The 27,524-nt window shown below is 31.1% G+C and overlaps 1 protein-coding gene across 2 annotated transcripts in view; it reads right to left on the reverse strand.

Annotated features, from left to right (window-relative positions):
- Positions 1-27,515, reverse strand: part of LOC127287368 (serine/threonine-protein kinase NLK) — a 91,984-nt gene extending 64,469 nt beyond the window's left edge. For both annotated transcript variants that reach the window (XR_007843872.1, XM_051314254.1), the window contains exon 1: positions 26,164-27,515. Coding sequence is in view for 1 of the 2 variants with exons in the window: in XM_051314254.1 (XP_051170211.1) it covers positions 26,164-26,429 (266 nt within the window). In the remaining variant the exon portion in view is untranslated. The remainder of the gene's footprint in view (positions 1-26,163) is intronic.
- Positions 27,516-27,524: the final 9 nt, after the last annotated feature.

Raw genomic sequence — 27,524 nt, forward strand, 5'->3', positions numbered from 1 at the left:
AAATGAAAGAGTGAAGAACATATACGAGAAGAAAAAGCAGAAAATTGTATATATAGTCAGCGAAAACGAAGAATGAAAGACAGGAGTTTTTATGCCCGAATCGTTTGAACATACTTTTCTCCTTTCATCCGATTCTGTCATTTTTCTTTTCACTTTTATGTCTCTTCTTCTCTCACTTTATACTTTTATGTCTTTGCACTCTTTTATATTCCTCAACTCTATATATATATATATATATATATATATACTCGGGATGAATTAATCGAATTCGCCTGCGGAAAAATGTCTACTCATTAATGGTATACACGTGCATGTGTTGTATAAACAGTTATTAGCCCCAAGGAAAAAAAAGTTGCTTTTTTCAAATATAACAATATTTTTACATGCATGCATCAAATGTTATATATATATATATGTGTTAACAATGAAAATACTTCAATCAGTGTTCTATATACATTTATATGTATATCAGTAAAATGACTACTTTCAGAGTCCAGAGAATTCGACAATGAATAGCGTAGCAAACAAAAGTTGTTCTTCTTTGTATTAAAACCTCACCTTCACGTTTTATAGTCCCACCCAGTCTAGACGGGTCGATGGTCTTCTCCGCGACCGGTTTTCTACAAATGTAACAAAACCCAAAAAATAATACTCGAACCATGTAATTTTTACATTACTTTGAAAATAAAAATTCGCCCTCCCTCCCTCCCTCGTTAACCATATATCGATAATAAAACTTCTTTTTCAATAATCCATGTTTTCATTTTCATTCAGTGATTCTTCAAAAAAGCAAAAAAAAATATTTAAATTAAAAACTACTTTCAGTAAAACAATAAAAAAAAAAAAAAAATTATTTAATTCAAATAATTCGATTACTATTATAAATAAATATTTAGAATTGAACCAAAAAAATTTTTATTTGAATAAATAGTATTTCTGGGAAAAAAAATTTCTTTATTTTTTTTTTTTTTTAACTTTAGGGGATTGATCATTGACTTTCGTCATCATACACGTCAAAACGCCAACTCCACGTGGGCATTGTATTATATCTCTGAATCACCGCGCGCGTTATAATAATAATCCATTCAAGGATTTTCTACGTCCCTGGGACGCTCTCATAGTTACGCCAGTGAATGGCAAATCTCACTTTTTTTCTCAAAAATTCCTTCTCTTCTATATATATATATATATATATTCAACGCGTAAACACAAAGGAGGGCGAGATTTTCACACACAAAAAAAAAGAAAAAAAAAATTATCATTTTTTGAAGTTAAATATTGAATTCGAAAAAAAAGGTGAAAACTCTTTTTAATCTTCTTTTTATAAAAAGCTTATAAAGAAAAATTATTATCAGAATTAAAGGAAAAGAAGATAGAAGTCCAATGTTTGATTCAATATTGGTTCAAAAATAGGTTCAAAGTTGGTTTAAGGTAGGATCAAAATAGGTTCAATTAAGTACCAATGTAGATTCAAAGAAGATTTAATGAGTTTTAAAGTACACTCAATGTAGAGTCAAAGTAGGTACAATGTAGGTTCAAATTAAGATAGAAATATGTTAAAAATAGATACAATTAAGGTCCAATGTAGGTTTAATTATTTTCAAAGTAGATTCAAAGTAGTTTCAATGTAGAGTCAAAGTAGGTACAACGTAGATTCAAAATAGAGTTAAAATAGGTTCAAAATAGACTCTCATTACGTACAAATGAGGTTCAATTTAGGTCCAATGCAGGTTTAAAGTAGGTTTAATGAGTTTTAAAGTAGAATCAATGTAGAGTCAAAGTAGGTACAATGTAGGTTCAAAATAGGGTCGAAATAGGATCAAAATAGGATCAAAATAGATACAATTATAGTCCAATGTAGGTTTAATTACATTCAAAGTAGATTCAAAGTAGTTTCAATGTGGAGTCAAACTAGGTACAACGTAGATTCAAAATAAGGTTAAAATAGGTTCAAAATAGAATCTCATTACGTATGAATAAGGTTCAATGTAGGTTTAAAGTAGGTTTAATGAGTTTTAAAGTAGAATCAATTTAGAGTCAAAGTAGGTACAATGTAGAGTCAAAGTAGGTACAATGTAGGTTTCAAAATAGGGTCGAAATAGGTTCAAAATAGGTTCAAAATAGGATCAAAATAGATACAATTATAGTCCAGTGTAGGTTTAATTACTTTCAAAGTAGATTCAAAGTAGTTTCAATGTAGAGTCAAAGTAGATACAACGTAGATTTAAAATAAAGTTAAAAAAGGTTCAAAATAGACTCTCATTACGTACAAATGAGGTTCAATTTAGGTTCAATGCAGGTTTAATGAGTTTTAAAGTAGAATCAATGTAGAGTCAAAGTAGGTGCAATGTAGGTTCAAAATAGGGTCGAAATAGGTGCAAAATAGGTTCAAAATAGGATCAAAATAGATACAATTATAGTCCAATGTAGGTTTAATTACTTTCAAAGTAGATTCAAAGTAGTTTCAATGTAGAGTCAAAGTAGATACAACGTAGATTCAAAATAAAGTTAAAAAAGGTTCAAAATAGACTCTCATTATGTACAAATGAGGTTCAATTTAGGTTCAATGCAGGTTTAAAGTAGGTTTAATGAGTTTTAAAGTAGAATCAATGTAGAGTCAAAGTAGGTGCAATGTAGGTTCAAAATAGGGTCGAAATAGGTGCAAAATAGGTTCAAAATAGGATCAAAATAGATACAATTATAGTCCAATGTAGGTTTAATTACTTTCAAAGTAGATTCAAAGTAGTTTCAATGTAGAGTCAAAGTAGATACAACGTAGATTTAAAATAAAGTTAAAAAAGGTTCAAAATAGACTCTCATTACGTACAAATGAGGTTCAATTTAGGTTCAATGCAGGTTTAATGAGTTTTAAAGTAGAATCAATGTAGAGTCAAAGTAGGTGCAATGTAGGTTCAAAATAGGGTCGAAATAGGTGCAAAATAGGTTCAAAATAGGATCAAAATAGATACAATTATAGTCCAATGTAGGTTTAATTACTTTCAAAGTAGATTCAAAGTAGTTTCAATGTAGAGTCAAAGTAGATACAACGTAGATTCAAAATAAAGTTAAAAAAGGTTCAAAATAGACTCTCATTATGTACAAATGAGGTTCAATTTAGGTTCAATGCAGGTTTAAAGTAGGTTTAATGAGTTTTAAAGTAGAATCAATGTAGAGTCAAAGTAGGTGCAATGTAGGTTCAAAATAGGGTCGAAATAGGTGCAAAATAGGTTTAAAATAGGATCAAAATAGATACAATTATAGTCCAATGTAGGTTTAATGAGTTTTAAAGTAGAGTCAATGTAGAGTCAAAGTAGGTGCAATGTAGGTTCAAAATAGGGTCGAAATAGGTGCAAAATAGGTTTAAAATAGGATCAAAATAGATACAATTATAGTCCAATGTAGGTTTAATTACTTTCAATGTAGATTCAAAGTAGTTTCAATGTAGAGTCAAAGTAGATACAACGTAGATTCAAAATAAAGTTAAAATAGGTTCAAAATAGACTCTCATTACGTACAAATAAGGTTCAATGTAGGTTCAAAGTAGGTTTAAATATTTTTAAAGTAGATTCAAAGATCAGTGTTAATGTAGAGTCAAAATAGGACTAAAGTAGGTACAATAAAGGTTTAATGTAGGTTCAAAATTGGGTCAAAATAGGTTTAAAGATGGATAAATTTATTTTTAATGTAGATTTAACGTAACTTCAACCTAAATACAAAGTTGTTTCAATTTTAGGATTAACGTAGGTTAAATGTAGGTTGAAGAATATAATGATTTTTCTTCTATCGAGTAAATATTATGAGACCTCGTCCGTAGATACTATTGTCATATATATATAGATCGCGAATAGAAAACCTGACGTATCATCTCTTTTGCCTCACCATCTACATCCTATCATCCTTTCAATTTATTCAGATTTTCCGCAACGCCAACGAAACAAACACTTTGAAAACATAAACAACACGATATATTTATATATATATATATATATATATCTACCTATATTACAAAAAGATATCGCCGCCAACGCCGCCGCCGCTGTTCCAAGACTCTGAATATAGCCGCAAGTCAAGAGGAGGGGGATAGGAGAGAAGGGAGGGGGGGACTTGCGGCTATATTCAGAGTCTTGAAACGATCTTAACCTTTAAATTTGGGGTGGGGGGAAGAGAGGAGGGGGGATGGGGGTTGGCGCGCAAAGCGCGCATGGGGCGTAGCCCCCTAGTATATATATATATATATATATATATATATATATATATATATATATAATACATAATAATACATATATAGTATGTCAAAGTTTTTTTTAATCAAATAACTAAAAATTAATATTTAATTTAATTATTAAAAAAAAAGTTATTTTTCACAAGTGTGTTTTAAAGTTATATGTTTTCAGTGCGAAATAAAATAAAATGTATACAACTACAGCAGGTATATATGAAAGTCTAAATTTAGAAGTCTCAAATGACCTTGGATGAGAAGTCATTAAAGAGTTCATTACCAGGACATTGTACTCAGAAAGTATCGGTCGACGATTATCAGCTTCCAGCCAAAGATAAGTCATCAGGTTATATTATCATGAGGAGAGAGATAAGAAATCGCAAAAAAAAACTTCTAGAAAAGAAAATTATATTCACTATAATATTCTAAAAAAGAGAATAAATATTTTATCAAAAAAAGGTTTCTGGTAAATAAATAAAGATATGTTCGCAAATTTGTGAAGATGAAAAAGAAAGAGATGAGAGAGTCACGAGGAGAAATTCGGTGACACGTGAGATAATAAAATCTGTGACCCTAAGGGTCGTGCGTGAGACTTATATTTTTTTTTTTTTGTTGAGCTTAAGTTTTATGTGTGCGGGTATTATAGTGATGCGAAATAGGTAAGAATTTTTTTTCAGCTATATAAAGTGAGAAAAAAAATATTTTTTTTTGGAAAAATACTAATCATTTGAAAATCGAATGAAGATGACCGTTTTTTCTTTAGCAAAAGTAAAATTAATATTGGCCACGAAATCCTACGATGGAGTATTAATGTATTTTAAATAAGAGCGCCTTTTTCTGCCAATAAGAGAGTTGGAATAGCGCAAGCGCAGTTAAATTCAGTGCCGGTGATTGGCAACTTACGCATAACCTCAAAATTAGATTAAAGAGACGAACATAACCTTAATCAGAACAGAAAACGAACATAATATCAAAGAGGTGAACATAACACAAAAATTAAAAACCAATATAACCTCAAAATTTAAGAAATCTCAATAGTTTGATTTGAACTAATTCTTAATTACGCATAATTTACGCATAACTTACGCATAACCTCAAAATTAGATTAAAGAGACGAACATAACCTTAATCAGAACAGAAAACGAACATAATATCAAAGAGGTGAACATAACACAAAAATTAAAAACCAATATAACCTCAAAATTTAAGAAATCTCAATAGTTTGATTTGAACTAATTCTTAATTACGCATAATTTACGCATAACTTACGCATAACCTCAAAATTAGATTAAAGAGACGAACATAACCTTAATCAGAACAGAAAACGAACATAATATCAAAGAGGTGAACATAACACAAAAATTAAAAACCAATATAACCTCAAAATTTAAGAAATCTCAATAGTTTGATTTGAACTAATTCTTAATTACGCATAATTTACGCATAACTTACGCATAACCTCAAAATTAGATTAAAGAGACGAACATAACCTTAATCAGAACAGAAAACGAACATAATATCAAAGAGGTGAACATAACACAAAAATTAAAAACCAATATAACCTCAAAATTTAAGAAATCTCAATATAGTTTGATTTGAACTAATTCTTAATATATTATTTAATGGAGGCAAAAAAATTCAAAATTTGTATAATCAAACAAATAAGGGGAGTATATATGTATGTTTTTCGCGACGAAATGTATAAGCTGAAATGGCGATTGATCACCAATTAGCAGTAAGCTTGGACTAATGACCACTCGGGAAACGTTAAAGGGGAGAATATTGGAGGCTGAATGGTGCTTTATCAGGGATTGGATGCGATCATGCATATATATGTATACAAAACGACGTTCTCTTTTTTTTTATATATATATATACAGAGAAAATTTCATTGCACGTGTATACATGCAGTACAGATATTAAAGCACACCTGATATAAGCGCATCGTATCCCAACGATTCGTATATTAATAGTATATATATGTAGGTATATACATATATATGTATAGGAAACAAGGAGATGAATTAATGACACGAACTGATGGTTCTCGATTCTCCTCCTCTACTGCTATATATAATGCTTAATCGAAAGCACTCATGCGTAAATCTGATCGGACCGCAGTAATGCATCTGTCGTCGCACGTGTAATAATGACTATTTACTTTACATATTTAAATATTACTTAATTTATATGTGAAAATTTACTCTTTTTTTTTTGCCAAAATTAGAAAAAAAAAACCCACAAAGAGCAAAAAACAAATTTTTCCATAAATTTTAGATTACAGTGATATTTGATAATACTCAAGTATCCAATTGAATTAATATAAAAAAATATATATATTCCCTTGACAAAGCTGCAATGGAAATAATTTGTAGGTTCAACGAAATCATTCAAGATTGGAATATACAACATCTTTGGCGCACATATGTCCATCAGAGCGATTCTGAGTTAGTTGTCGAAGAGAAGGATTTTAAGAAAAGTAAAGGAATAAAGGCATCGACGATTTGGGAGGGGCCTAAAAGAGAGCCACAGGAGAGAACACCTGGCATCCGTGCACCAGCACTGGTACAGGTAGCGCGACCCGGTTCGATGTTCTTTTTGTATTATATTGTATATGTGTGTGTGTGTGTGTGTGTGTGTAATACTGCCGCCTTAAACCTCCCACACTGAAAATTTCCTTTCGACAGATACCCAAAAACGAAAGTCTTTTCAAGTAGAAAAAGAATGCATCCTCGGTCAAACACAACCCTCCCAATATTATTTGAAATTTTGTCACTGACCATCTGTTGTTTGTTGTATGTACAAAAATTATCATTTTTTTTTTTTTTACTACAAACAAAACGGGATTTTAAATTGATGTATCGATTAGTGAATATACAAAAGTTGAATAAAAAATCATGAATTTATGATAAAATTTGGGTATACTCTATAAATAGTGTAGGGTACAACAATATTGAGAGCGATTTTCTATTTTGAGACAATATCTGGACACATTAATTATTCTCGTGTATGAGCACACTATGTGCGCTCTATTTGAAATTCAATTATATCAATCATGTTATCCAGTACAAATTACAGCAGAATACACGTACATATATATAGGTACAGAGAAATTATGTAATTATAGTTACATTTAAATAGTTATTAACAAGTTTATGTACATATAGTGGGAAATAATTCGATTGAAAAAAGTTCTCAAAGCCTTACGTCAGAAAAAAATAATTTCTAAGTATAACATATATAATATAAGCTAACTTTCAGATAACATTATACTCCTCCCCTTTCCGCGAGCAGATTTAAAGTTATGTTCGCCGAAAATTTTAACAAATTATAACGACAGCGGCAAAAATATTTTTAATAATATAGAGTAATAATTAAAAAGAAAGTTATTTTCAACACCTCAGCAGGATTTTTTTTTTTTTAAAAACCACAAAGTAAACCCCAGAAAATCTATTTCAAGAGAGGGAAAAACGACTCTTTTTGTGCTAAGTTTCTTTTCAGTTGGCCAAGAAATCACTGAATTTTCTTTTTTTTCTCGTATATATATATATATATATATATATATATATATATATATATATATATATATATATATATATATATATATATATATATAATTCGCGAGAGTGAGGGAAACCAACGAAAGATAAAGCCAGGCGAGAAAAACGATAAAAATAAACACACAATAAAAAATAGACACCGCAAGTGCAACATTAAAAGCAAAATAATTATTACATATATATACATCAAATTTTAAACTATCAAATAAATGAAAAATTTAATTTTTAAATATGAAAAAATCATATCTTGCTACTCGAAACTTGTGCAGCAATTATAGAAAGTCATATAATTAGGGTGTTTTGAATATATATATATATTTTTTTTTCACAAAGAAAAAAATCTGTTGAGTGGTACAAGAGATGTACTTTGATAAAGCAGGCGTCTCGTTTTATCACACTTCCTTTGCGCGCATGTAAAAGCTAAAGATGACTTTTACGATTTAGAGAAAAAAAAAAAAAAGAAATCCTATAACGAAATTTTCTCACAAGAAAATTTTCAACATATTTTTAATATAAAGCCATATATTTGTAATACGATTTAATTAATAAAATTAAATTATTAACTAACAATTAATTAACTATTATTACTAATGTTTTTTTTATAATTTCAAATTTAAAACAAATTTTTAAAAAATTAAAATTAAAACGTCCTAACGGAATGTTATTCAAGTTGTTTCTTTTAATTAAAAATCATGATTAAAAATTTATTAATATTATATATATTTATGTTCATAACTCAAAAATTAAAAATCCACAAAGCAAAAATTTACATCTAATTAAACAGTTTAATTAGGAAGTGGAGCATATTACCCCATTACTCAGTTATATATATATATATATATATATATATATATATATATATATATATATAATAGTGTGTGTGTATACTTTTGCTTCCGGTCGACATATCATTGAATGTCAAACATCCTTTGTGTTTGCATTTTAGGAAAATTTATCAGATAAAACAAAAGTGGAATAAAAAATCAACTAGAACCAGAATCAAATATTCTGTTATTTTAACATAAAAAACAAGTTGCACGCGCGTTTACTTGCAAATAAAAGAAAATTTTCAAAATAACCTTTCAAAAATTAACACAAAAAATTAAGGTCTTAAAATTAAATCTATATACACTGAAAAAAAAATTTTGGTTAGGCTATATTTAACATTACTTTCTCGTTATGTTAACCAGAATTCTAGTTGAATTAACTAGAATTCTCGTTAAAATAACCAGAATTCTAGTTAACCTAACCAAAATCAAAATTTTAAATATACCCTAACCAGAATTCTGGTTATTCTAACTAGAATTTTTTTTCAGTATACTTGTAAAGACAAGAGCTCTTAGACATATATATATATATATATATATATATATATATATAGTTTATAGAGAAATAGATTCAGGAAATTCGATAAACTGTCAATCGCGATATTCATTGACGTTACAAAAGCAAACTTATCGTGTTCGACAGTTAAAAGGGTCGGAAACTCACGACTCTACGAATTCGATATAATTCTCTGATATAGACTTGCTCTTATCAGGCCAAAGAGCTATAAACAATCTTGATGTTTCAAAGAGGATTTTCATCAAACTTTACTATTATTATATATATAAAATGACCAATGTCTCAAAATTAAGACTATTTATATCCTTTTTTTTCTATAAATTTAAATTTTTGCGAGTAATTTCTTAAATTATCAACAAAAATCCGCATTTATTTCTAATTTTTTTTTTTTTTTTTAGATTTAGAAACTTAGAACAGAATAATATGTCGAAATAATTCTAAAATAGATTTTTTTTCTTTACCTATATTAAAGGAAAAATTAATTGTGAAAACAGCAGTCAAAAAATTTTTAGTGGCTTTTAAAACATCTCGCGGGATCGTAAAAGTGGATACTAAAGGAAGCTCAGGTTATCACGATCTGAGTAGATAAAATGTGAAAGCAAACGACAGTCATTATGAAGAGTTGTAGGGTGAAAGAGGAGAAAGAAGAGCGAACAAAAAGAGAGAGAGAGAGAGATGAGAGAGAAATAAAACCAAGTCAAATTTACAATTTTATTTGGAATTGCACTTAGTGAAATTTCCGGTAGTTGACCTGATATTTCCATTTGAAATCATGAATCGCCATTGCATTTCTTTTTTTTTTTGAAATAATACCGCATGTGTTATACATATTTTTCACATCCTCTTCATATAATTCGGGAATATATTTCTTTAAAAAGAGAATCCTATACATATACAGCAGATGATGCTACCTCAATGTAATTTTTCACTTCCGCTTTTTAAACTTCCTTCAATTCAATGATAATAATAATTCATATGCGGAAGTTCTTTTTAAATATTTCAATTTCTTATAACACGAAAGTATCCCAAAATTTAAGAATTCTTATCTTTATTTATTACCCAATTCTTATTTGGCCTAATCTATTTATTTAACAAAAAATTAATGCCAGAATTCAGTATTGGCACTCTCTAAATTTGAATCAGTGAAAAAGTCACTGGTCTCAAATCAGTCGCTAAATTCTAGTTATTTGAATCAGTAACATTTCACTGATTTTCAGTCAAAGTAATTGATTCTCCAGTGAAATGTCACTGTCAGTGAAAACCACTGATTCAAATAGCTAGAATTTAGCGACTGATTTGAGACCAGTGACTTTTTCACTGATTCAAATTCAAATATACATATATGGTAATTTGGCGTGTATAATAATTTTTTTAAAAAAAGAATTCAACGAATTTTAGCTAGAGAGAATATAATAATTTTGGGCGAATTTTGAACACATCTTGATCATAGCGTGGAAGCTTCGACCATAACAACCATATAACAACCCTCACATTCCCCTTTTGCCGCAATTCATCCCGATCCCGTGAAACAGGTCTGTCCTGTGATATCAGTCTGATTTATACTCACATTACCATCTAGACTGGACGGCCTCATCGTGACCTGCGTCATTATTATATGGTTGTACTTATACAAACGCAAACGTGAACATAAACTTAAAAATTCTTCCCCACAAAAAAAAAGAATTTTCTAAAATTTGTATCATCTCAATGATAATCATTTATACTATTAATGTTAAAAACATCAAACTCACCAACCGAACAACTCAATGAAGATATATCAAATAAGGTGCAGCACTTACCTGTAACAAAAAAGAAAACAAATTTAAAAAATATATATATATACATATATATGATAATTTCATTGTTTAATGAATGTAAAAGATTTAATAAATTATTATTCTAAGATAATTTCATTGTAAATTTTCTTTTCACAATATGAAAGCCACTAAATATATTACTAGCTCCTATTATTGTCTTATGTAACACTACTGTCGTCGCGAAGCCTTTGATTAGCAATTAGGCATATTATGCCCTTGCAATTATCTCACCGTTGAATCTCTCAGGTTTGCGATATCATGAGGGATATATATTGAACCCCCCCCCTCTCTCTCTCTCTAACTGAATACCGTAGATGTACACCGCAGACCTAAGGGCAGACACAGCTTCCAAAATAATTACAGTACATATATATATATAGTATAGTGACATACACAACGATCTTGTTTCAAAAGCACATCCTCTAAAGCTGCATATCTTAATTAACACAAATTGAGACACAATCATAATTAAAACACACCTTGGCATCGATCATTTTCGAACATCTGGTGCTATATATATATTCTCATTTTCACTATAGCATCTGAAGTGAAAAGCAAAATTTCTTTTTGATAAATATAAAACTCCGCAGCTAAGATTTCTGCAGAAATCTAAAAATTAGTCAAAACTGTTACTAATTCCTTTAATGAACGAATCGGCGCAAGTTACTTTAGTTTATCTCTTCTATTCAAATGCCCCAAAATCAATATTATACTTTCTGAATTTATATTTGTAGTATATGATAAAAATTCAAAAACAAATTTAACTTTTAATCAAACAAGTTTCGTATACCGATTTTCCTATAAATAAATTTACTTTTTTTTCAAAAAAAAGAAAAAAAAAAAGCGAAACGAGTTTGCGAGAGAACTGTAAGATGAGCAAAAAAAAAAGATAGGAGGGAAAGGAGAGCATGGTGCGATTCAAATCCAGTTCCTGTATACATCACGACATGTATCTTGTCCAGGTAAGGTGGACGTGGAAGTTAACAGCATTGGAAAGATCTTGTCTGGTCATGGTAACCACGAGCTCGTTACGATAGTCGACGGCGGCGTCGCGACGCTCCGCTCATCGATTCCTGGCACCGCCCCTTCCGACGGCCCAGTGACGTCATTGGAGCCCTGGGATCCCCATAACACCCCATTGTCCTTTTTCTGACTTACAATGCCCCCAAGGAAACGAGAAAGATTCCCTACCATTATTACTTTTCTAACATCAAAAAAAAGCCTTAGGTATTTTTGTTTTACCTCTTGGTTTTCGAATACATATATATATATATGTGACGCTCCACGAGAGAAAGGACCTATCTGCGAAATAATATTAGGTTTAGTTTTCATGTACGATGCACGGAAAACTAATGTTATTTCGGGGATAGGTCCCTTCTCTCGTGGAGCGTCACATATATATATATATATTCAAAAAAAATTTTGATCAAATTGAAAAATTATCGAAACGTTTGGTATAGGATTACAGGACCTTTTGCATATTCCATTGATCAAAATCTGTTACCGACAAATGTTTCATGTAAATATTATTTGAACTAAACATATTATTTCGTTAGTTTAGAAAGATAGAATTAATTTCGTTAGCGTGAGAAGAGATTATTATTGCCAATTATTAATTTGTAAAATTAATATGCTTTAAAGAAAGATGCTTATTTTCCATTAATTGCAACGATAACCGGTTAATATTTAGTAAAGCGTTATTGAGCGCGCACATTTTGCTTATTCGCGCGCACGAAACGCATTGTACAAATCTAAATAGAGCCGATAATAGACAGCAATAATGTTGAAAATCCTTGCTTCGGTGGTTCAGCAATATAATACTAGAGTTGAGCCAATATGTCTTCGTTATATATATATATATATATATATATATATATATATATATATATATATATATATATATATGTATATATCGTCTATACATAGAGTAGTTGGTGGTTATATTCAGTACAATGAATTCAAGTTTCAACTCCCCCTTTCCTTATACACGCATGTGGCAATGATGCATTAAATAACATTTCACTGCCCTAAGGACTAATTTCAATATATTAATACACACATCATCAACCTTTGCGTATTTTCGATAAATTATATATATACAAACATTTATGCACCTAAGCTAAAATTTCTTAGGGTTAAAAAAAGTAATTTTGTTCTCTAAATGAAAATGAAAACTGAATTTTTGTCTTCTACGAAGGGGAATCGATAAAAAAAAAAAAAAAAAAAAAAAACTAAAGATAGAAATATGTCATCTGATATGTCGAGAGAAAAGTGGTGATTGTTAGCGCGTTTGAATTTGAAGCATTACTCAAAGGCTTAATTAAATTTCGAGCCTGAGAAAAGGGATCGTCCTTCGCGTAATACATCATCTCGCTCTTTCTCTCCCTAAGCTGGCGCGCAAAGACATTCGACCCTGAAGTACTCAGTACTCTCTCGCATAACAGTATCCACCCTCGCTCACCAGAGCGTACTTGGTAATCAGGGCTATTGACTTTTTGAAAGTATATCTCTCGCATATATACACTCCCTTTTATTTTCTTCCCTCCCATACTATTTCTCACAAACACTTTTAGAGCCTCTAGTTTTAATTTTTTTCATCAACATTAGAAAAAAAAATTGATTTTTGTAATCCAAAAAAAGATTTTGACCTAAAACTAACTTATTTAATACATTTTTACTAGTAAATTAGTAATCATTCTACACTATTACTGACTATGATTAGAGTAGAAAAATTACTCATCTGAGTAACTTGAATCTTCACTTGTTCTCTAATTATTCTTCTCTCTTTCCATCCGCAAATTTCAGCACACACATGAGAAAACAATTTTTTTTTTTTTTTAACAACGGATAATTAAATAACGTGTTTCTTCTTTCATTTTCTCTTATCCTCTCTCATTAGAATGAACAAACTCTAATTTAAAAAAAAAACTCTCTATTGTAAAGTAGCATTAAAGAAATAGATGAATAAATATTCGAACAAGTATATATACATTGGTATGGCAATTTTTTTTTTTCCTAGAGAGAGGGACTCTGGCCTGCCTTAACCTTTTTATCGAGCCTGGCCAAGAACGAGATTGCCTTCTACGCCGGAGTGGGTCTAGTTGACCGAGGGACAGAAACAGAGAAAGAGAGGGGAGAGAGAGAGAGAGAGACGAGTAAAAGAAGATATTTACAAGAAGAAGAAGAAGAAAGAGATAGAAGAAGCGAGCTTTAGAAGAACGAGAAGGCCAGTGGCCGTCACGGTCTTACTCTCGCCGCAGGCGCAGATCGGAAACTCAGTTCGGTTTGTCTTCTGTTCGCGGTTCAAACCATGGTACCCGCAAATGCAATAATCTCACAACTACTAACTAGACTTAAAATCATCTTCTCTTCCATTTTTTTTTTTTTTTTTTAACAACTCAATCCTAAAGAGACTTTGTAATAAACAATAGAAATAAGGAAAGGATGTTTCCGAAAAGGATCAAATTAATCTAATTTGGGAATATTAATTTTTTTTAAAAAAAACGATTCCTACTCTCATATAGCACCTAGAATTTATATTTTCAGACGCAACAACATATTGCGGAATACACTAAGAAATTGCGAAAGTTCCTCTACATCTATACCTATACGAGAAATGAAATCAGTGGTTTATGTGCAAGCTCTTGCTCTCTCTCTCTCTCTCTCGCCTGGCACGAGATAATAAATTTCAGCTTGCACAGTTTACGAACGTAATTAAAATCACCGTGAGTTGAGAAACCCTCCGTTCTCATCACTGATGGCGCGCGGCGACTCAAATAATGAAGACTTGTTCTCTGTTGAGTATATGCCCCTGGGGTCTCTCTCTTTTTTTTCTCTCTCTCTCTCTTCACTTCAATCAAGAAGCGCAGTCAATAGCAAGAAAAATTGAAAACTTTCTTTTTGAAATTCATTTTAGAATTACAAAAAGGAATCAACAAAACTTACAGATGAACAATTTCGTTATTAGAAACAATCATAGACTAGACAAATGGTGCTAAGTGTGAAAGAAATTTGTGACAACTCTTTAAGGGTACGTTCTAGTTATTTTAAAACCACTGGTTAAAACAAAATTTGTCATTATCCAACGAGATAATCTACTCGAATGAGAATTATAATTACAAGTTCCATGAAGGCTTCTTTCACTTGAAACGTGGGTGATTGCAAGTGCGGTTTTACGCCATCTGCTAATACAAGGTCTGACAGTAGGATAAAGTGACTGCGGTATGTGTTATTGTACCTTAGTGTATATATATACGAAAGGCACCTGTCACACACTGCCCTTGTCAGTCTTTGACACCATTACATTGCTTTGTTCCTTTTATGGGCGAGATTATGGAAGCTGCGCTATTATTTCAAAACTGGTTGCACAAATAGGTCTATACCATCCCCCCACTCACCTTTTACTCCTTTCAACATTGAATTTGTCCAAGGTTATATATGAGCAGGTAGCTTTTAACGAATAGGTAAGAATTGATTAAGATTCATCTGATAATAAAGCATATACGGGGTGAACATAAAATTTTAAGGCGAAAGGATGTACATAACGAATCAAGAACAAAGGGAACAGAAAATTGAAGGCAGGTCACAACCCTTGGGATTTTCTTTCCCTTTAAGGATCAAAAAAAAAAGGTTAGGGGGTGTGTTACCTTTCTTTTTTCCCTATCTATATATAAGTTCCCCTTTCTCCTGCAGTAACTTTCTCTTTCTCTATCCTAGAGCACTCTTATCTATTATCAATTATTTATACTATTATTTAATTTCAAAAAACAAAAATATCGCAAATACACTGCCCATAGAACCAAAAATCAGTATTACATTAAAACTCCTAGATTATTATGGCAATGAATTTGTTGCAATTATTAGGAATTCTAGTTTTATATTGATTTTTAGTCGTTTCATCTCGTAATTAGAAACCTAGGCATTGTTTTCAGTGTAATCACGAAAGATTTTTCAAAATCAAATAAAAACATAATTCTAAATATCAAATATTACTATGTATATATAAATTTGCGTGCATCTATCAATCCTTTAATAGTATCCCAAGTGCGAAAATCAACATGGGCCAATATTGGCCCAGCATTGTCATATCGGGCACCAAGTCTTGGCAGACAATATTGGGCCAACTCTTGTGGTGTTAACTGCGGTTGGACGTCGGTAGCCAAGTATCAGACGTCATTACTGGGCCAATCTTGGCTGCCATTAGTGGTCCAGTATTGTCAAAGTTTAAAAAAGTTTAAAAAATTATAATAATTAATTAACTAATTAATTCATTTATTATACATTTATAATTCAAGTCCTGACAGAAAGCACAATTGTTTAAACATTTGAAAATTTGTAACGAACGCGGGAATCGAACTCGCAACCTAACGCACCGAAGTCTAACACGCTAACCACTACACTATACGCGGATATGGGAATCTCAACACAACAATGTTTTGATAAGCTGCATTTGAGGAACATTTCAGCCGTTAATGAGACATTACTGGGCCAAGATTCGTTCCAACTTTGAAAAAAATGACTTGTCAAAATAAATTCAACATTTCAGCCGTCAATGAGCCAATAATGACCTAGTAATGGGACAGAGTTCGTCTCAATTATGGAAAAGTAGAATTACCAAGTAATGGTGCCAATATTGGCCCAGTATTGTGACGGAGTCCGGCCCAATTCTAGCAAATTGGAGTAACTGAGACACAGTGCCAATATTGGCCCAGTAATAGGACAGAGTTCGGCCCAATAATGGCACATTAGAATAATCGAGAAACGGTGCCAATATTGTCCCAATAATGGGACGGAGATCGACCCAATTATGGCAAATTGGAGTAACTGAGACACAGTGCCAATATTTGCCCAATAATGGGACAGAGTTCGGCCCAATAATGGCAAATTAAAGTAACCGAGAAACGGTGCCAATATTGTCCCAATAATGGGACGGAGTTCGACCCAATTATGGCAAATTGGAGTAACTGAGACGCATTGCCAATATTGACCCAGTAATGGGACAGAGTTCGGCCCAATAATGGCAAATTAGAATAATCGAGAAACGGTGCCAATATTGTCCCAATAATGGGACGAATTGATCGACAGTACTGGTCCAGTAACGTTTAATATACTTCGGCAGACATTACTGGGCCAATGTTGGGCAGTATTGTCAGTCTTGGCATTTCGCACATGGTATATAATGATAGCCAAGTTTCATATCGATTTTTAATAAAATTATAAATGCATTTGCCATTTATTAAAAATAAATAAACAACTAAAACGAGAAATGTGATAATAACTAAAAAATTTGTCATCAAAGTATTTTTCACAAAAATGACACTTTTTCCAATAAAGTTTAATCGGGTATAAAATAAATTTTATATAAGTTCACACACAGTGAAAATGTTTTGTGTTAAAAAGACAAACAACGATTTGTCGATGTTGTTTTTTTTCATATAATTGGTTTTAAAAAAGTATTGAATAAAAATATAATATTTTTTTTCGGATTATCAATTAAATTATACTGTCAAATACAATTAACAAAAAAATATTTTTAAAAATATCTAGATAAATTGAGCTATTTTTGTTTTAATTTTTTGTCTTTCGTTTTTTTTTTGTATTCCTTTCTTTTTACCCTCTTATAATGTATTTAAATTAACACCATATGTAAAACAAACAGCACTCTCGCTCAATTTGTACTGTAACCGAGAACAGAAGTTTTTATTTATATATATATACCAAGAGTGGTTTGTTTTACATAGAGGTATCGAATTGTGTTTTTATTTAAAATTGCAAATTGAATTCTAATATGTTTTGTAAAATACGTTTAAACAATTAAATAAAAGTGGAAATTTCAATTTTAATGTTCGTAACTTTTATTATATATTTGTGTTCTAACACGGTGAGAGGGACCTTACGATAATCTAAATTTTAGGTTATGTTTAGTGTTTTACATTAATTAAATGTTTAAATCAAAATCTGTTTTTATGGAATATTTTGTTAAGATATTAATATCAACACGGAAAAAAAATTGTAAGACGTGAACGAACGATTTTGGGAATATATTTAATATGAAAAAAGACACAACCAACGCTGGGAATTTAGCCTCACCGCAATAGTCGAATGTTTAGCCGATTCGGCTAAAGTGAACATAAGTTGAATCTCATTCGTCAGCCATATTGAAAATATTTGGAAACTTACCGTTCTAACCAAGAAATATTTCTTAAATCACAAATATCAAGTTTTGTGATCTTTAATTTTAAAACAGTTTTAATTTGAATTTATTTTCAATTGTTTGTAATATGAAATATAAAATTGAATAGATTTAAAAATAGGCATTTAATATTACTTTCTACATAATTTTAAGTATATTTGTCATTTTTCGGTTATGTTGTTCTTTAACTAAAATCCAATATCGCCAGTCCGGTGATATTGCCAATATCGCTCGTTCATTTTCGACTAAATGTTTAGCTGTTTTGGCTAAAACATTCACCGGTTCAGTTGTAGTTTTTTTTTCCGTGAATGGTTTGTAATATAAGGTTTTCTTTGTATATTTTCAAAAATTAGAAACATAACCTAAAATTTTTTTTTCCTTAAGGTCCCTTTCACCTTGTGAGACCACGCATTTATTTTAAATTAAAAAAATTGTCGACAAATAAAAATCGACAAAACTCAAAGGGTTAGAAATATGGCACGTAATTTGAAAATATATTTAGTTTAGTAGGACGAAGATGCAAGTGATATGTATGTAGAGCGTGACATTTTTGTGATTGCGTCTAAAAGAATGGGAAAGGATTTATATATACATAGGGTATATATCTACGCATTTACTTTCAGTACTCGTTTTATCTACATATAGGTACATATTTATTATCCCTACAAACTCTCAACAAGTTTGATTCGTTAAACTTCATGTTGAGTATACGTGATATATAAACTCGTATAGTTTTATGTAAAAGGAGCTAAAACAATTTTGCTGCCACAATGAATTTTAATTTTTGCAAATAATAAGACAACAATTTTTACAATACTAATATTGTAAATTAATTTTAAAATTAAGGATACATTATCGGTTTAGTTCATAACTAAAACCCTTTTAAAAATAATTTTGTCTGTCCGTCCATCAGGTCAGGTGGGGTTAAGGCAGGTTAAATTAATCTAATTTAACAATAGGGTCAAATTAGGGGTTATTCTAATTTTTGACGAATGTGCAATACGATTAGAGAAATAAAACTTGAGGTCCTTTGAGATTAGGTTGAATTTTTGAAAAATCTTATTATCAAAATGAGATTCAATAAATTTATACAAAATATCTGTCGATTGGTTGAGCGTAAGGTGGTAAGCAAGAAGTTAGGGATATTGAGGGGGAGGGGGGGGGATTCCAACTAGAGGCTCGCGGCGTGGCAGCTGCGCGCCATCACCTGCCAGGCTAGTCGGCAGCTGGTTGGTTGCGGCCTATATGGTTGTCGAATCCCAGTTGAAATTAAGGGACGACTCGTAAGACAAGATAGCAGAGAAAACGATGTTAAAGAGATAAGCATAACTACGGGTATTAAAGCCACGCGCCCGCACGAGTCCTCCTTTTCCAATATATATATATATATATATATATATACGCAACTGGTTTAATGGCCAATGATGATTAAACTTTCTATATCCGATGAAGATCGATTTCGAAAGAGAGGTAAAAAAAATAATTCATGTTCAAATAAGTAATCTTGGGAAAGTAATATTGTTTTAAATAAAATCAAATTTTTCAAAACAATTTCAACAGCCATACGTTTTGTTCCTAATCTTTTTTGTTGTTTAGTGAAAGGATCACTTAACAGTAGTGGTGTTTTGTTGTTAAAACTAACATTCAAAGGCCGATTTTTCTGCAATGAAACGATCGAAATAGTAATGGGGGAGGGTTCGTATACCCGTTAAAGAGATTGGGGAGGCAAGAAGCAAAAAAAAAAAAAGGGACTCTTTCACCACGCACCAGTATTTATGTAATCAATATTCCTGTTCTCGACTCTCATACAATTTTAGCCTTGGAAATTACTATATTATTTTTATTTCTGTGCCAATGTTTCATTAAAATCAAATTTCATAATACAGCTAAATTTTTAGTTTCATATAGCCCAAAGATAGAGTCAAAGTAGATTTTGTCAAATATTTGTTGAAAATGTTTTTTTTTTTGTCTTTTCTGATTTTCTAGGAATCCTTTTTTTTTTGAAGATATTCTGAAAAACAAAATTTCTCTTGTGAGTAAAATATTTTAAAGCAATATGATTACTTCTATAACACTCCCTAAACCGGATGCAGTCCTTTAAACGATATCGCACTCATCTGAAAACGTGACGTTAGGTCAGTACTTTTTTATATAGCTAAAAGTCAAGAGATTATTTAATTATAATAAAAATGTAAGTTTTTACACACTGAAATAAATAAACAAAGAAAAAATATTTGCAAATACAGTTTTAGTAAATAATTTATAAGTGTTGAATTATAAAAAAATAAGTTAATTTTAAAATTATATTATATCTTTACGATTATGAAGAAGCGCAAGATTTACTGATAACTGTAAGCCAAGATTCCTCGAATTTTCAAATATATATGGAAATATCAATAATCTGTCATTCTATAAATGGCAATTATGTCTGTAAAATGGCCAACAACTCTCTCTCTCTCTCTCAAGAAATACTATTTAAATTTGTTCGTGATTTATCTGTTAATTAGAAATATGAAATTATAATAATATCTCCCATTTTACTTTTATATCAATCTTCGTAAAATCTTAATAATAGTACTACTAATCGAGAATACTTTACTGAATATAAAATGACAAAAAAAAATACTATAGATTCGTGCACTAAAAAATAAAATAGTATTCATTGAATCAATATTTCTATTCAAAGCATCATCGGAGATCACTTTTTAAAACAATCTTTCAAACATTTTGATAAAATTTTAATCATTAATTATTTAAAAAAAAAATTTTTATGTGGTTCTAAAGTACCTTTTGAATGCAATTAATGATAAAGTAAATATACTTATATATTGGCTATTATCATAAATTGCATTAATTAACGAAATCGGATTAAATTATCGAGAATTATCAACAGTGGACTCAATGAATGGATAGTATACAAAATATTAAATGATTCTAGTTAAAAATTGACTAATATTTGTTAAACAAATTTTTTTTTTGAAAACTCTTTTAAAGCAATTAAAAAAAAACAATGTTTTGTTTGCCTTTCGTCTAAAAAATATTTATTTATAGTAACACCTACGCACATAGAAGACAGTATATCGACTAAATAAGGGACGTATGACAGTCTTATCATACCTCGCAGGTTGTCTCAATAAATAAACCATATGGACACTCACAGATATACGTTCGATAAAATAAATGATACGGAAAAGTGTTTTCACAAACTTAAAAAAAAAAAAATTGGTGTAACTACATAGCAGAATAGTATAATAACACGCTAATGCAGATTTTCATCCTGTTATTCCCACTGTTTAATCATGAAAAGAACTTGTAATGATAAAATAACCATAATTTAATTTTACGTACAGTAAAATTTTCAAAGATAACTTTAGAAGAATGTTCCTACAAACTGAATATAGTTAATTTTTTAACGTACTTTGGATTTTTTATGAAGAAGAGAATAAAAAAATCATGTATTTTGTATTTCAAAATTACTCCTGTTGAACCTATATATAGTTGTCTAGCAAATAAATGTAAGTGCTCATTTGCAAGATTACGTCAAATTACTCGCATGTGGAAATATCTGGCAAGCTCTCTGAACTGCTTAGTTAAAGTAGAAACTTTGTTGGAATTGAGACGCATTTCTCTTTGTATAAACGTTTCTCGTACACTTCTATACATATACCTATATATATATATATATAAAACGAACGTTTAACTAATTGTTAAACGTTTTGCAATTGTAAAATCCATTGCTTCTATTAGTTTTTTGACCTATACGGTTAATCTCTAAAATTAAAAACATCAATAAATGTTAAACCTATTCTGTAAAAAAATGTTCCAGTATCATTAACGTAAAATCAAAGCTACAAAACTGTTATCACTATTCTCTAATCTGAAAATCAGTTTAGATCAACGTCCAAATGTTTTCCCCGTATATTCGCGCAGCGAACACCATGATGAATTGTATCAAGATGAAATCATTTTCAAGTGAGAAAAGCTAGAGCTTTTCGAGGTCGAGGTTGCGATCTCTTGACATGAATTCAAGATTTGTACCGCCTTCCACACACGCGGACTGAGAGAAGGAAAAGACTCTCTCGCCGCAAGGTTTTGTCGATGCAGAAATATATTATTCGTGAGATGTTGCACATAAATTACAATTGTACAGACAGATAGACACACTGGCATAGATATAAAACTACCCGTTGGCCATATTCTCTGTTTATATGTGGCAATACTATACATATAAAATATATATATATATATATACATATACTATTGCATGTCCCGTGCCAGCAGCAGGCTGTGTTCATTTTTTTTTGTCACGCGTAAAAAGCCCCGATCCCTGGATAGATAAATCGATGGAGGCCATTCACTTCACTCTCGGGGCCCACCTAATACTCGTCAGACGACTTTCAGGGTACGCTGAACTAAAACCAGAGCCAAACTTTAGTGCCTAATATATACGTATTTGGAAACGAAGACATTGTTGGTGATGTGCTACGCTCAACGTCTGTTCCACCGCATAAACGAAACGCTCCTTGGACCACAAATTGAATTAGGGTGACTAACCACGTCGTTATTTTTTTTTTTTTTTAACATTTTAAACTCCTACGTTTAAAAGTGGGCATCAAATAACAATAAAAAACCTAATATGCAGACAATACAAAACCCCATCAAGTCAGTGAACGTAATAGTCTCTTTTGTTCACATATCGCACATTTTTGAAGGCTCTCTCATCAAAATTAATTATAAACTTTAATGAAATACATGTACGAAAGCGAAAATATTGAGAATACAGACAGTTAATTTAAAAGTCAATACCAAATTGATATACTAAAAGATACCCTAACAAGAGTATTCAATAGAATACACGGAAAAAATTAATTCAGTAGATTTTACAGAACTATCACGGAGTAGCGGATACAGCTCTTTACGAAACTGAGTGTTGTAAAATGTCACTAAATATTCAGGATAAACTTCAGAAATATTCAGTATAAACAATGAAATTTCTGTAGTTTATCCGAAAATATCCAACACATTTTACAAAACTCTGTTTCGTAAAGAGCTGTATCCGCTACTCCGTCACAGTTTTGTAAAATATACTGAATTAATTTTTTCCGTGTACAAATTCAATATATAGTTAAACGAATATGCGTATATTTATTCACATACACAGTAATCTAAAGTTTTAAAAAAGTTTGCCGACTCTTTTTCTAAGACAAGTTTGAACTAAAGAGAGAAGTAGACTAAAGAACAATGAAACTTTCAACTAACTACCCTATTATATTCTTTTGTTCTCATACAGTTTCATCATATCAACTGGAATAGCCAGAAGAATTCAGAATCATTGCTAATTATTAAAAAATTTACAAAATTAATACACTGGAAAAAAATGTTTTGTCAGTATAAACAAACTTTGGTTGTGCCAACCGAATTGTTTGGTTATAGCCTAACCAAAGTTTGGTTGTACTAACCGAACATTTGATTGCTCGGACCATACCATTTTTTTCAGCACTAGAAAAAAAATTCTGGTTAGGCTATATTTAACATTACTTTCTAATTATGTTAACCAGAATTCTAGTTGAATTAACTAGAATTCTCGTTAAAATAACCAGAATTCTGGTTAACCTAACCATAATCAAAATGTTAAATATACCCTAACCAGAATTCTGGTTATTCTAACTAGAATTTTTTTTCAGTGAGTGTACTTAATTATTTTTATAATTTAAAAAAAAACTCACGAGAAATGATAGAACAATAAGTCACAAAAAAAGAACACCGTTTCACACAAATTGCTAGGGAGAGAATAAATTTGGTTTCAGTCAAAGAAAACTTTTTAAACGACCGTTACGGTCACACTTCGAAAATAATTTTCATAACGCTGCTGTTTTGGACCCTAACAAAGAAAAATCAATTTCCTAATATTTTATATACATCACTATAACATAAAGGCGAACCTATTTTGATAATTAAACCGTTTTATGAAAGATTATTTGTTAAAAGAATTTTAATATAAGAAAAAGGTATATATCACTGGCTACTTGGAAAGATTCCCCGAAAATTGCCCCCTGGAGATTCCATCAGAATTCCGTCGGAACTTTCGACGAAATTTCATCGGAATTTGAAAAAAATTTCCGATGAGATTCCGATTAATTCTTTTTTAATTTTTAAAGTTCTACATTAACCCTCACAGCACCAGATATCCTAGGATATTCCAAAAACATCTCTTGGATATCCTAAGGATACTTTAAGGATATCCAAAGTAGCGGCGGTTAGGATATCCTAGGGATATCTAAGGATGTCCCTAGGACGTCCCAGGGATATTTTCATCATTTCCCCGGATATTATTAGGATATCCTGTGGATATCCTTACAACGTCCCAAGGATATCCTCAGGACGTCCTAAGGATATCCCAAGGATATCCCTGGAATAATTAGGGATGTCCTTAGGACGTCCTAAGGATATCAAAAAATCGCTATCTCAAATAGTCAAAATTTGAATCATAATGATATCCTAGGGAGATCTTAGCGATATTTCTAGAATATTTTAACGATATACCAAGTTTATCCCAAGAATATCCCCACGATATCACTAGGATATCCCTGGAATATCCTAAGTATATCCCGAGGATATCCCAAAAATAACCTACGTAACGGCGGTTTGGATGTTCTGAGGATATCCTCAGGATATCCTATGGACGTTTTCAGGATATCCTACATTAGTTTAGGATATCCTTTTGTTGTGAGGGAAGAAAATTATTATTATTATTATTATAAAATAGAATTTTTTTAATAGAAACTTTACTAAAAAAAATTTATTTTTTATGAAATCTTATCTTAGTGTATGACTCAAAAGATTAAAAAAATTGAATTTTCGTTGGAATTCCGTCGGAATCTCATCGGAATTATGTCGAAATTCCATTAAAAGTTCCGACGGAATTTTGATGGAATCTCCAGAGGGAAATTTTCTGGGAATCTTTCCAAGTGGGTGTAAAATGTGGACACCTTAGTGACGCGTCCCAAAGAAATCTTAGAGGCAAAAAAAAAATTATAGGTTATATTTTAAAATAAAAATATACAAAGTGAAAATAATGCAAAAACTGATGTTTAAATTTTCGTTATAAAATAATAATCCATAAAAATGAGAATTTTAATTTTTTAAATTAGAAACAAAAAAAAAAATTTAATCTAAATAAAACTGTTATAAACATAACCTACAATTTATTTCCATCCTTTCTTTTTCCTTTCTTAAATATAAATTATATTGGACAGTTAAGATGTTTGTAAAAAGTTGACAAAAACATTTTAAAAATTGTAACGCGCACTGAAGAAAGAGACCTTAGAAGCAAACGAATTAAAGGTTATTTTTTAGCTTAAGTTTTTTTAAATGTAAAATTAAAATCAGTTTTTATTGAATATTTTTTAAGGTAATAGATACTTAAATAATAATAATAATAATAATAATAATAATAATAATAATAATTTGTATTGAAAGTCGATGTGTATTTTTACTTCAAAATTTGAAAACATAACCTATAATTTTTTTTTGCTTCTAAGGTCCCCTTTCTTCAGAGCGCGTCACATATTAAGTGTGAGAATTTTTTTTTTTTTATGAGTCAAAAGTTTTGAACGTTCAAATGAACAAAATATTTCTTTCAATCTATAAATTATTAGAAATTATAATGTCAATGTAAAATAAAACAGTAAATTAAACAAATATTAAATTAATAACTTCTTTTTATATATTTTAAACAATATTTTGTAATAAAATTCGTACTTAAAGAAGTTAAAAAAAAATTTTTTGTTCATTTGAACGTTCAAAACTTTTGGCTTCTTTTTTTTTAAGTCAAAACATTTCTTTCAATATATTATCGTATTAGTTTTCCAAACACTTTTCCATTCATCAAAAAATTTTATGATATAAAATTAAAACGAAATGTGATATTCGCAGAAGCGAAACATTTCTCTCGCACACAAAACATAGGTCATGTCTGTTAAAATATATATAGTATATGTGTATATGTATGTATTTGAATGTGAAACTTACCAGACAACTCCGAAGGCCCCGTAGCCGATGGGTCGGTCAGGTTGGACGGGATCCTGGGCCGGTGGAGGGGGTGCTGGGGCCGCTGGATGATAGTAGGTGGGGGGCGCCTGGGCCGCAGCCGCTGCTGCAGCGGCTGCCAATACCGCTTGACCCGGGTGGGCCCCCGTTGCCCCACCACCAGACGCCCCCGCCCCGCCGCCCTGCATCAGCGACATAGACACACTCATGGACACTCGCGAGTGCCGACTTGGCCCCACTACTGCCATCAAATCCTCCCTAAGGCCCCCCCTAAGCACTGGCCACCAATCTTCTCCTCTCTTTCTATTTAACTCACTTCGTCTCGCTTCCTACCACCAAAAACCTCAAAAAATTAACTCGAAACTTCACTTTCGTTCACTTTTCAAAAACTTTTTTTTTTTTTTTTCCCAAACGCGACCCGTTTTTCTCTTGCTTTTATTCACTTCTTGTAAACGTCGACGCAACTCAAACCCGAAATCTCTAGCTTCTTTTAACTTTCTCAACAAAACAAGAACACAAACACACACATACACAAATTCAATTAACTAAAAACTGATCCCTATTATATTGGTCTTCATAAGGCCCACGTGCACTTGACGCTTTGTTACCCCTTTTTTTTTCTTTTTATTACTCTTGAAACATTTTCCTTCCTTCTTGTCGACCTTCTCTTTCCAGCATCGCGTGTGCCAGCCCTCAAGAAACTCGTTTACTTCGATGTCGTCTGCTCCACTCGCTTATCATTGCCGAAAGGAGCAATGTCCTCCTTCTCAATTGGCATCACACAACAAAAATCATGAATTTTCTTTTTATTCCGTTTCACTTTGACACTGCCCTCATAAAGAAATATACGTATTTTAAAGATTCACGTATATAAGGGGAAAGAGAAGTCAAGTCGTTTAATTTTTATTTCAGTCACTTTTTATCTTCTCATTATCGCGAAACACTTTTTATAGGTTAGGTTCACCACGTTATTCGGTTTACTCACTCTCTCTTTTTCTTTGTCGCATTCACTCAGCTGTGCAGCAGCAATCACTGTATATATATATATATGTATAGAATCCTCACAAAGTAATGTTAACACGGAGAGAACAAAAAAAAAAAAAAGAAACACAAAATTCTAGGGGTATGGGGAATAGTTGCGTGGCAGAGAACAATGAGATCTGTCCTTACGGAGTTTGAGTGTTCAATTTTCAATAAAGGTCAAGCAAACGCACTCAAAAAGGAGGGAGTCTGCAAGCTCGGGGAGACGCGGGTGGAGATTTTCCACGAGCGAAAATCACAACACTTTATTCACCGAAGGCTTTCTGGCCACTGACTTTAACTTGGCTGGATTTTGACTAAAG

The sequence above is a fragment of the Leptopilina boulardi genome, unplaced genomic scaffold, assembly GCF_019393585.1.
Source record: "Leptopilina boulardi isolate dan_hultmark-lab unplaced genomic scaffold, ZJU_Lbou_2.1 LbouV2_368, whole genome shotgun sequence".
Taxonomy (NCBI): Eukaryota; Metazoa; Arthropoda; class Insecta; order Hymenoptera; family Figitidae; genus Leptopilina; species Leptopilina boulardi.